We start from the raw sequence: 12,170 nt of genomic DNA, 5'->3' as shown, positions 1-12,170 counted from the left end.
CTGTACACAAAGCAAAAAAAGTAAACAAGTAACACTGGAAAAGAATGCATTTAATGGTAAGGAAAATTACCAGTGTGTTTTGTAAAACAGGCAAAACATCACACATGTACTCTAGCCATGAAACAATATTCAATTATAAGAAAGGTTTTTTTAAAAAAATGTTTTCGCGCATTTAAATGTAAACTTGTGAGTGCTTCTCTTACAATATAAGCAATCTTAACAGTCTCACATTTCCTTCAGTAACACGTTTTTCCCCTTTCCCATATACTGTATACTGCTAACATAGCATGTGTGTACAATTACACATTCATTGGTTGCCTAAGTATGTGTACAAATACACATTCAGTGGCTATATACATATTTTAAATACAGGGATATCTTTCAAGTGCTTTTAAATGTGATAAATCGCCATCAGCCTCTGAGTGTAGGATGGGTAAGGAAAAGATATTACAAGTCCACAGATATGGATTGTCCTGAACATAGCGCTACAAAGATGAGAAAAATGGCATCACACCTAGGGAAGTCAATGCCACAAAGCAAACACAGCTTGAATTTGAGCTCTGTTCAGGGGAACTGAGCCGACTCAGGGAGGATAGAATCATAGAGTTGGAAGGGACCTCCAGGGTCATGTAGTCCAACCCCCTGCACAATACAGGAAACTCATAAATACCTCCCCCTAAATTCACAGGATCTTCATTGCTGTCAGATGGCCATCTAGCCTCTGTTTAAAAACCTCCAAGGAAGGAGAATCCACCACCTCCTGAGGAAGCCTGTTCCACTGAGGAACCGCTATAAAGGTCAGGAAGTTCTTCCTAATGTTGAGCCGGAAACTCTTCTGATTTCATTTCAACCCATTGGTTCTGGTCCTACCTTCTGGGGCCACAGAAAACAATTCCACACCATCCTCGGCTTCGTGTGTTCATTACCTGCCAGCTTTATGGAGCCAGGTCTGTTCACAAGAGGCCTGTAACGTTAGACATATGGCTTAATGCAAGTAATTTAAGGTTTGTGTCACTGAAACCACACAAGCACTGGATACTGGTGACATGTCTTGCATATCAGAGGATGTTGGAAGCATTTTAGTAGAGCAGGAAAGACTCAACGGTAAGGCTCCAGCAGTCTTCACAAGCTCTGGTAACTGGAAACCACCATTAAGCGCATGAGCATCACAACACCACTTCAAAGACCATTTTGCGTACCAAAACAAAGAAGATTACCATGGGGCTGTGGCTCAGTGGTAAAGCAACTGCTCAGCATGCAGAAGGCCTCAGGTTTGATCACTGGCATCTCCAACTAAAAGGACAGGTGATATGAAAGACCTCTGCCTGAGACCCTGGATAACCGCTGCCAGTTAAACAACATTGAGTATTGATGGACCAAGGGCTTGATTTAGTACAGAGCAGCTTCGTGTGTTCATCGCCTGCTGGCTTTATGGAGCCGGGTCTGTTCACAAGGGGCCTGTAACGTTAGACATATGGCTTAATGCAAGTAATTTAAGGTTTGTGTCACAGTAACCGCACAAGCGCTGGACACTGGTAACATGTCTTGCATATTAGAGGTCTTAACTCTGAAACTGAAAGGAATCTGCTCCATCCACCAGTCACTCTCTGCGGCAGCCATTGCAGCATATGTGACATAACCTTTAAACAGAGTCTTGGCTCAGCCCACCCTGGCAGAGTTAACAGTCTGAAGTCTGAATTAATGCCAAGGTTTGTGCGCCTGCCAAGTGTTGCTTTATGTCAGTGTCTAATAGAAGCCATTAGGGCGTCTGCTAGAACAGGGCTTTATTTAGGGGCCAGTCCCTCAGAGAATATTTCTTTTGAGGGCTTTTTCCCTAGGAAAAGAGAGAGAAAGCTTTCAAAGTTCAAAATCCATCAAGAAATAAAAATAATCAGTGGCGTACCAAACGGAAGACTTCTTGCACAAATCCTCATTTTTTTTCCGGCTGGGCTGCTAACTATGCTCACATCTACCATTTTAAACAAGATTAACGACGTTTGTTTTCCACACTACCGTATTTAATTTCCTTGCACATTTTCATACAAATCCTTGTTTTTCAGGCTGGATTGCTAACTACATTCATCTCTACCATTTTAAATGGGATTAACAACATCAATACTATGTTTAATTTTTTGCACACTTTTTTTTGGGGGGGGGGGGGTGGTGTCAGAGTCGCATCAGACTTACAGCGATCCAATAGGGTTTTCAAGGCAAGAGATGTTCAGGGGCATTGTCCGCCTCTGTGTAGCAACCCTGAACTTCCTCAGTGGTCTCACATCCAAATACTGTCATAGAATCATAGAGTTGGAAGGGACCTCCAGGGTCATCTAGTCCAACCCCCTGAACAATGCAAGAAACCCACAAATACCTCCCCCTAAATTCACAGGATCTTCATTGCTATTAGATGGCCATCTAGCCTGTTTAAAAACCTCCAAGGAAGGAGAGCCCACCACCTCCCGAGGAAGCCTGTTCTACTGAGGAACTGCTCTGTCGGGAAGTTCTTCCTAATGTTGAGCCAGATTTAATATCAACCCATTGGTTCTGGTCCAACAGAAAAAAAGTCTGCACCATTCTCTATATGAAAGCTCAAGTACTTGAAGATGGTGATCATAATACTTCTCAGCAGCCTCCTCTCCAGGCTAAACATATCCAGCACCTTCAACCTTTCCTCATAGAACTTGGTCTCCAGACCCTTCACCATCTTCGTCGCCCTCCTTTGGACCCGTTCCAGCTTGTCTATATCCTTCTTAAAATGTGGTGCCCAAAACTGAACACAATGCTCCAGGTGAGGACTTACCAGAGCAGAGTAAAGTGATACCATCACTTCACATGATCTGGACATTATACTTCTGTTGATACAGCTCAAAATTGCATTTGTCGGGACCAGCGCTGCTTAGCTTCTGAAATCTGTCTAGCTGGAACTCTGAGATTATCCAGGCCAGGGTTCTTGCACACTATTTAACTGATTAATACCTGCACATACATTGCTATGTAATTAAACTGTTCCCATCCTTCCCTTTGCTTCCTTTTCTATTTAAACTTCATGATGGAGCAAAAATGCTTTCACAATCCCTTGCAAGAGAGCACATAAGTGTAGTGGGAGCACATAGAGTTCAGAAGCTTATTAATTTTTCTGCCCCCACAGGCAGAAGTCATTTATGCCCTAATAACTGCACAGTTGTCACCAAGACAGAGAAATAAATACTTGTAGCTCAGCTAACAGCATCATCTAAGTCTTGCACTGGCATTTTGCTTAGTAAATATTTGGTTGTTTAGACAACAATAAGTACAGACTCTCCAGAGCCTCCACAAAACACACATTTCTTTGGAATGCTCTTTCTGGGGTTTACTACTTGCTAGAGAACTCTGAAAATAAACTGGGCTCAGAGATAAGTCTGTGCTGCAGGCACGCATGGAATACTGTGTATGGTTCCTGCTGTCGCATTTCAAAATGGGAACTGAAGAACTGGGGGGAAATACGGAAAAGGGCAAGCAAAATGGTCACAGGGATGGAGCATATGCTCTATCAGTTGAGGCTAAAGCATCTAAGGCACTTTTGCTTCAGGGGGGGGGGAAATGTGACCAAGGTGACATCATAAGAGGTCAACAAAATTACATGTGGTGTAGAGAAAGTGCACAGAAATTTATCTCCCTCTCCCATAACACTAGAACTTTCCGATGCCCTATGTAACTGATCGGCAGCCAACTGAAGACAAAGGAAATCCTATTTCACACCACAGACAATTGTGCTACAAGATGTGGAGCTGGCCACTGGCTTTGATGCATTTAAAATCAGGATAAATAATACAGTGAGATAATGCATTATTGTTGTTGTTCATTTTTGCTTGAATGTACGAAGGACACTGAGGCAGAAGTTCCACTCAAATAAAATGGCAGGGATTCCCGGGGGGCGGGGATGCACATCAATTGCAGGTTCCAAATTCAAGCTACCATAAGCATTTCTCAGAGGAAGTCTGCTTTTACTCATATTTGTCATCTTTATGTCTATCCTTTCACATATTTCAGTTTTAGAAACATATGAGTTGGAAGCAGGGCCTTTTTTTGGTAGTAGGAACTCCTCTGCATATTAGGCCACACACACCCTGATGCAGCCAATCCTCCAAGAGCTTACAGTAGGCCCTGTAAGAAAAGTCCTGTAAACTCTTGGAGGATTGGCTGCATCAGGTCCATTGCAAGGGAAAGAAAATGAAAGTGTAACAGGTAATGAAGAGAGGGTGGAACTGCTCAATTCCTACTTTTCCTCAGTCTTCTCTTCTGAGGGAAATGGCGCTCAACATGGCAAAAACAGAACATATAAGGAGGGTATGAAGTTCCAACCTAGGATCAGCATAGGGGTAGTACATAAACACCTAGTTTCTTTAAGTGAAACTTAAGCCCTCAGGGCCAGATGAATTGCATCCAAGGGTTCTAAAAGAGCTTGCGGATGTAATTTCTGAGCCTCTGGCTATTATTTTTGAGAATTCTTGGAGAACAGGAGAGGTGCTGGAAGATTGGAGGCAGGTGAATGTTATCCCCATCTTCAAAATGGGGAAAAAAGACGACCCATCAGCTCGACGTCTATACCTGGAAAAGTTTTAGAACAAATCATCAAACAGTCGGTCCTGGAACATTTAGAAAGAATGGATGTGATTACTAAGAGCCAGCATGGTTTTCTCAAGAACAAGTCATGTCAGACTAATCTGATCTCTTTTTTTGAGAAAATGACTACCTTGCTGGATCAGGGGAATGCTGTAGACATCGTTTATCTTGATTTCAGGAAGGTTTTTGATAAGGTTCCACATACTATCCTTGTTGACAAGTTGGTAAAATGTGGTTTGGATCTGTAACTGGCTGACAGATTGCACCCAAAGAGTGCTTGTGAATGGTTCCTCATCCTCTTGGAGAGGAGTGACAAGTGGAGTGCCACACGGATCTGTCCTGGGACCTGTTTTGTTCAACATCTTTATCAATGATTTGGATGAAGGAATAGAGGGAATGCTTATTAAATTTGCAGATGATACGAAATTGGGAAGGGTTGCAAATACAGAAGACAGAAACAGGATACAGGATGACCTTGACAAGCTGGAAAACTGGGCTAAAATCAATAAAATTAATTTTAACAGGGATAAATGTAAAGTTCTGCATTTAGGTAGGAAAAATCCAATGCATGGTTATAGGATGGGGGAGACTTGTCTTAGCAGTAGTATGTGCGAAAAGGATCTAGGGGACTTAGTGCATCATACGCTGAACATGAGTCAACAGTGTGATGCGGTGGCTAAAAAGGCAAAAGCAATTTGGGGCTGTATCAACAGAAGTATAGTGTCCAGATCACATGATGTGATGGTATCACTTTATTCTGCTCTGCTAAGACCTCACCTGGAGTATTGTGTTCAGTTTTGGGCATCACATTTTAAGGATATAGACAAGCTGGAATGGGTCTAGAGGAGGGCGACGAAGATGGTGAGGGGTCTGGAGACCAAGTCTTATGAGGAAAAGTTGAAGGAGCTGGGGATGTTTAACCTGGAGAGGAGGCGGCTGAGAGGTGATATGATCACCATCTTCAAGTACTGGAAGGGCTGTCATATAGAGGATGGTGTAGAATTGTTTTCTGTGGCCCTGGAAAGTAGGACCAGAACCAATGGGTTGAAATTAAAACAAAAGAGTTTCCAGCTCAACATTAGGAAGAACTTCCTGACCGTTAAGAGCAATTCCTCAGTGGAACAGACTTCCTCGGCAGGTGGTGGGCTCTCCTTCCTTGGAGGTTTTTAAACAGAAGCTAGATGGCCATCTGACAGCAATGAAGATCCTGTGAATTTATGGGGAGGTGTTTGTGAGTTTCTTGCATTGTGCAGGGGGCTGGACTATATGACCCTAGAGGTCCCTTCCAACTCTATAATTCTATCAGGGGTGTGTGACCTAATATGCAAAGGAGTTCCTGCTACAAAAAAAGGCCCTGGTTGGAAAGGACTCCCAAAGGCATCTAATCCAACCTCCTGAACAATGCAGGAAATTCACAGCTGCCTCCCTGCCCCCACTCTCCTAGTAATTTTCTCTATGCCCAGAGGAAGGCAAAAAAATCTTTTTGGCGTTACCCTGTACCCTGCAAGAAAAGGCCACGAGAGCCAGGCACTGGGTTCTCCCTTCCTGCCCTCCCTCTCTTGATCTTCCTAAATTTGGGAAGCTGGTAACTAAATATGGGCAACTATCCACACACTGCTTCTCTGGAATCCTTTGGTAGCATGTACACAATAAAAGGTCTGTAAGCTGTAAATATTGCAACAAATAGAAAAATCATTACGGGAAGAGTTACTGTATATGTATGTGTGATACACACATACACACGCAGGCAGAGCATTCCTGTAAGAACCAGAACAGTCTTGCTGTTTTGCAGGCAGCAAGACTTTGATCTTCTTCATCAGCCTCTGCTCATAATCATAGAATCAGAGTTGGAAGGGACCTCCCGAGTCATCTAGTCCTACCCTTTGCACAATGCAGGAAATTCACAAATACCTCCCCCTAAGATCACAGGATCAGCATTGCTGTCAGATGGCCATTTAGCCTCTGTTTAAAAACCTCCAAGGAAGGAGAGCCCACCACCTCCCGAGGAAGCCTGTTCCACTGAGGAACTGCTCTAACAGTCAGGAAGTTCTTCCTAATGCATGCAATGAACTTCAATTCTGACCGAGAAAGAAATTCCTCTTTGGAAACAGGATGTTTTGATTGTGCCACCCCCGCTCCCCAATCTGGGAGTGTTATGAAGAAGATCCTACAGAAGTTTTCTTTCCATTCATTCCAACACACAAAGGGCTGGACACGTGGAGCATTCCCCTCCGCAGAATCTGAATGGGAAACTCAATGGGAGCTTTTGTACACAGTGTTCAATGGCCTCTGAAAAGGGGGCGTATTTAGATCTCACACAATGGAACATCCCTGCTATCACAACAGTGCCTTTCTTAATCTGAAAACAGAAAGCGTGTTGTAACTGCAGACGTAAGGACCCACCGCTAGCATAAGGGCCACTTAAAAACTGAACAGCGCTTCAAAGCATCTTTCTGTTGAACTACTTGAGGGAATGCCGTAATCTATATTTACAGCCTCTTCCCGCTTACCACTTAATTTATAAACCAACGATATGAGTAAGTCTGTTGGATCCATCCAGGACTGGAATTTTAGCAGGACCTCCTTTGCATATTAGGCCACACACCCCTGATGCAGCCAATCCTCCAAGAGCTTACAAGGCTCTTTTTTGTAAGCTCTTGGAGGATTGGCTACATCAGGGGGGCATGGCCTAATATGCAAAGGAGCTCCCGCTAGAATTTCACCCCTGCATCCATCACCAATAAGGGAAAGCTGATTCTCCATTACCTTACCCTTCTTTTATGCCAGGAAGGGACTTGAAAGGATCTTGGGTATCTGAAGAATGTCCCCCGTGGGAATGCGTCCTCTCTTTAGCGAGTGTCTGGCTGACATGAGTTTCTACTCTGGGTTTCTGGGATCCCGTCCAAGCACAGAGTGTGCCAGGACGCCCCTACGCTATCGCCTCTCTCACATTTCTCAAAGCCCAGCGCAGTCCCCAAATACAGGGAACTCAAGATGAAGTGCCTACCCTTTCCCCCCACATCACGGAGGGACAGGATAACAGGGAATCAAGTTCCACAGAGCGGGAACAAAATACTGCATAATGCGAAGATGAAAAAAAGATGTTGGCACTGAATCATTTACTGTCTCCTGGATTTAATTACAGGAATACTGGGCAATTAGACTTAAATCTCCAGAGATTACATTAAATAGCGTATATTTGATTTATGGAACTTTTCAACGTTGGATAGCCTTGAGTTTCCATCCCAACCCTCCAACAGGTGAAGCTGAAGAGTTGTATAGAAGTCTATCAGATAAACTTTCTGCCCATGCAGAGAAATGCATATCCATGTGGCAGGATTAATTGCCACATTTCATTAGTAACCTACCACTAAAATTCCAGTTTTACAGTAGTAAACCACTGGGCACACTTTGCTAATTTGTGTGCGTTTAATCCACAACAGAATCAAGAAAAACCATCCTGATATAAAGAAAAAAAAAGCCTACAACAGAACCAGTACCTGTAGACCCACCCTTAATAGTGATTCTCATTCTAAGCCTACGTATTCACACTGGAATTATAAACAAAAGTTAGGTTTTCCACCTCTGGAACTGAACTTCATGCACTCCAAAGCACACATCTATATAACCTCCGTGCCTGTGTTCAATATGTCTGGAATTTGAACCCCCAAGTCCTCCGCCGGCTAAACACGTCTCAAATATCCTTCATGTGCAGTTATTCATTCGGGGTCATCTTGACTAAGCATCTGTGGAGAAAAGGCGCTTTGCTTTTTAAAATCTCAGTCCTCGTTTTGTTTACCAGTTTCAACCAGCACGTTAATGCATCAAAAGCTCTCATTTACTGATACAGTTGTTCAAGGAATCATGAACTGCTTCAGGGCTGGGATTTCGGATCGCTTTCTCAAAGAGGACAGATTACAGAAGTGCAGCATCATCCTTGCTCTGAGTAATTCCATATGCAAGGAAAGAAGCCGTCCTACATAAGTTAACTCTGCTTTGATTTTACCTTGGATGAAATACGAATTTCCCACCAAAAGCAAACAAAAAGCAGTTTCATTTCCAGCAACCATCCATCAGCCCCCATTCCTTTTGCAAGCACCCAAGGGTCAGAAAGTCTTATTTGTAGCAGTTTCCACCAGGCTGCTTTATTTTTCAGAGAACCACAGTGCACGTACGTTTTTTAAAATTCAGTAATTCTCATATTCCTTGGACAACCTCTTTGTATCAGTTTTCACCCTGTGCTCTGCTATATTTGACCAGTGCATAAGATCTGAAGCACAGAATCACAGATTGGAAGGGGCCATATAGGCCATCAAGTCCAACCCCTTGCTCAATGCTGGATCAGCCTAGAGCAGGGCTGGCCAAACTGTGGCTCGGGAGCCACATTGTGGCTCTTTCACACATATTGTGTTGCTCTTGAAGCCCTCACTGCCCAATCAGCCAGGTTGGAGAAGGCATTTCTCTCTTTAAATCACTTCTCCAAGCCAAGCCAACCAGTGGCTTGGAGAATGCATTTAAAGTTAAAGTTGCTTTCTTTACACCTCCACCTCCCTACCCCATCTATTTGCCTTCCTTCCGTCTTGTATTGCGGCTCTCAAACATCTGATGTTCATGTCTTGTGGCTCTCTAACATCTGATGTTTATTCTCTGTGGCTCTTACATTAAACAAGTTTGGCCACCTCTGGCCTACAGCATCCCTAACCAGTGTTTGTTCAGCTGCTGCTTAAAGACTGACAGTGAGGGGGAGCTCACCACCTGATTCCACTCACCAGCTGATTCCACTGTCAAACAACTCTGACTGTAAAAAAGTTTCTCTTAATATCCAACAAGTATCTTCCCATCCTTAATTTAAACTCCTTCTTGCAAGTCCTGTCCTCTGCTGCCAACAGGTTACAGCTCCTGCCCTCCTCTAAGTGACAGCCCCTCAAATACTTCAAGAAAGCAATCATGTCTCCCCTCAACTCCTCTTCTCCATGTCCCTCAGCCTTGGTCTCCAGGCCCCCGATTATCCTCATCGCTCTTTTCTGCACCTGCTCCATTCTGCCCACATCCTTTTCGAAGTGAGGCCTCCGGAACTGCACACAATACTCCAGGAGCAGCCTGACCAATGTAGCATACAGCTAATGCACTGTACAGCTAATACAGTGTAAAGGCTAATGCGATCTTGGGGTGCATCTGTCCAACCTATATTTGTTCATGCCCATTTGCTGGGTGACAGTCAGCCAGTCATACAGTCTATCCCACCCCACAGGGTTGTTGTGAGGATAAAGGGGAGGAAAGGAAGACGTCATAAGCCACTTCGAGCCCCCCTTGGGGAGGAAGATGGGCTAGAAATGAAGTAAAGTAAAGTAAGCTGGGTTAAAGTGCAAGCACAGAGATACAAAGTGCATCGGCTGAAGTGCAAAACTACAGACAAGAGCGCAAAAATAAGGTGGTTTTTTTTTTAAAAAAAAACCCCTCTCTTTTGAGCCCACTCTAAAGGTAAAGGTAGTCCCCCTGTGAAAGCACCAGTCATTTTCAACTCTGAAGTGACATCACATTACGACATTTTCACGCAGACTTTTTATGGGATGGTTTGCCATTGCCTTCCCCAGTCATCTACACTTTCCCCCGACTTCGGAAGGATGGAAGGCTGTGTCAACCTTGAGCTGGCTACCTGAACCCACTCTACATTGCCATAAAAGTCCGTCAAGACAGCGACCAAACGTCAGGAGGCTTTCTCCCCTCCTGCCCGCGTCTTGTTGGCAGTGCTTCTGCGCTTTAGAAAAAGTTGCATTTGAGTGCAAATCAATGCAAGTAATGGCCTTTACATTTAAAAAAAGGGAAAAAAAATCCGAATAACTTTTGTGCAGATCTATTTTAAAAGGTTTCTTTGGTGCTTCGGGAAGGAAAGAAATGCCCAAGGCAGACAGGGCCTAGCAGCATTAGATGAAGTGGATCCAGCTCTCCTCGCATTCCCTAGGCATCTTCAGAGGATGACTCCGACACGTGAGGCCGTAGTTCTCGCCTTGGTTGTTGTCCCAGTACTCCTGACCATCAACTTGGTATCGGACCACAAACTCAACCACCGAGCTAACCTGGAGAAGGAAAGGGGGTACCGGAAGGAAGAAGGTGAAGACGTCCTCTTGGTCCTGCCCAGCCTTCCCAGGGATGCTGCTGTGCCACCGGGCGCTCACTTCGTGCTGGCCTCTCCAGTGGTTGAAGGTGTAGCGCACGGCTACCTGCTTCTCAAAGGCAACGTTCACCACCCTGACAGTTCCATTCAGGCCCAAGTCCGAGCTGCTGACTCGCTCCAGGCACACCCGTTGCTGCCGGAGACGCCTGGGGAAGTCCTCCAAGTCGGCGGGCTGCCGGAAGTCAGGCACCAGGCACTGCATGGTGAATTCCAGTTCCCGCCTGCTGCAGCAGAGATCAGAATTGATGGACAGGCGGGAGAGGACGTGCAGAGGAATTGAGGGGTCTTCCCCAGCTTGAAAGACCTTCACTTCGGCCAGCTCCAAGCCCAGCGCGTCGGCAAACCTGACCCGGTTCCTGCGGGTGCTGCACCCCGGGAGGCGGCACTGGCTTGTGGTGTTCCTCCTCCTCTCTGGGGAGCTGGGCAAAGACCTGGCTCGGCGACGCATGATAGGTCTCAAGTGCGGATCGCAGCTCGTGACTGTGTTGCTCTGGGGGTGTCGCCGCTGCGCCTCCTCAGCGACCGAAGCGTTCAGCAGGCCGACACTATTGCTGCTTCGCAGCGGCTGGCACCACCTCCGTTCCCTCCCCGGCGCCTCCTCATCCCGTAGCATGTGCTGATAGAGATCCGAGAGGTAGCTGGGGCTCCTCCGGGGAGGCCGGGGCACCGTCGGCTCTTGAGGACTAGCGGCTTGAGTGCCCATGGCCGCTCCCAAGGAAAACTTCTGTCTAGACATGAAGGCTTGGAGGGACAAGAGGCACCGAGAGGTGAGCAGGAACCAAACAGGGGGGGCCTCCAAAGCCCTCACACTTTTGCCCAGGCACACAAAAATATAAAAGGCAGGCCCCGCATCAACTCTTAGGGCGGGAGAGAAAGTGTGGGTCTCACAAGCAGAGTCGACAGGTTCTGGGTCACACGCTGCGGGATCCAGAGGAAGGGTACTGGGCCAGGGAGGTCTCCAACCTAGAAAGTTTGGGTCTTACAAAGCAGAGAGTCGACAGGTTCTGGGTCACACGCTGTGGTAGCCAGAGGAAGGGTACTGGGCCAGGGAGGTCTCCAAGCTAGAAAGTTTGGGTCTTTCAAAGCAGAGAGTCGACAGGTTCTGGGTCACACACTGTGGGATCCAGAGGAAGGGTACTGGGCCAGGGATGTCTCCAGGCTATCGAAGAGGCTGCAAGGGGATTCGAGGCTGTCACAGGGCAGGCTAGAGGCCTGGGTGCTGGAGGCGGACTGGAGGCTGTCCCTCTGGACGCTGGAGGTCTCGAGGGTGTCGTTGAGGCTGAAGAGGGGCCGGAGGGCGGCCCGCGGGCAGAGGGGGGCAGGCTCCAGGCTGTCCCCCGGGGTGAAGCTGAAGCTCCCCGCCAGCTGCTGCTGCTGGTGCCGCCGTTCCTCCTCG

At 46.2% G+C, this 12,170-nt stretch overlaps 1 protein-coding gene across 1 annotated transcript; it reads right to left on the bottom strand.

The window, feature by feature from the left end:
• Positions 1 to 10,429: 10,429 nt before the first annotated feature.
• Positions 10,430 to 11,532, bottom strand: PPP1R3D (protein phosphatase 1 regulatory subunit 3D). The gene has a single exon (XM_060233226.1). It carries the CDS (start codon positions 11,508 to 11,510, stop codon positions 10,524 to 10,526), a length of 987 nt encoding a protein of 328 aa, XP_060089209.1. The 5' UTR covers positions 11,511 to 11,532; the 3' UTR covers positions 10,430 to 10,523.
• Between the last annotated feature and the right edge of the window lie 638 nt (positions 11,533 to 12,170).

Source organism: Heteronotia binoei, chromosome 2 (assembly GCF_032191835.1).
Source record: "Heteronotia binoei isolate CCM8104 ecotype False Entrance Well chromosome 2, APGP_CSIRO_Hbin_v1, whole genome shotgun sequence".
NCBI classification, from domain to species: Eukaryota; Metazoa; Chordata; class Lepidosauria; order Squamata; family Gekkonidae; genus Heteronotia; species Heteronotia binoei.
Note: the sequence above shows the minus strand (reverse complement) of the source record. Positions and strands in the feature narration are given on the sequence as shown.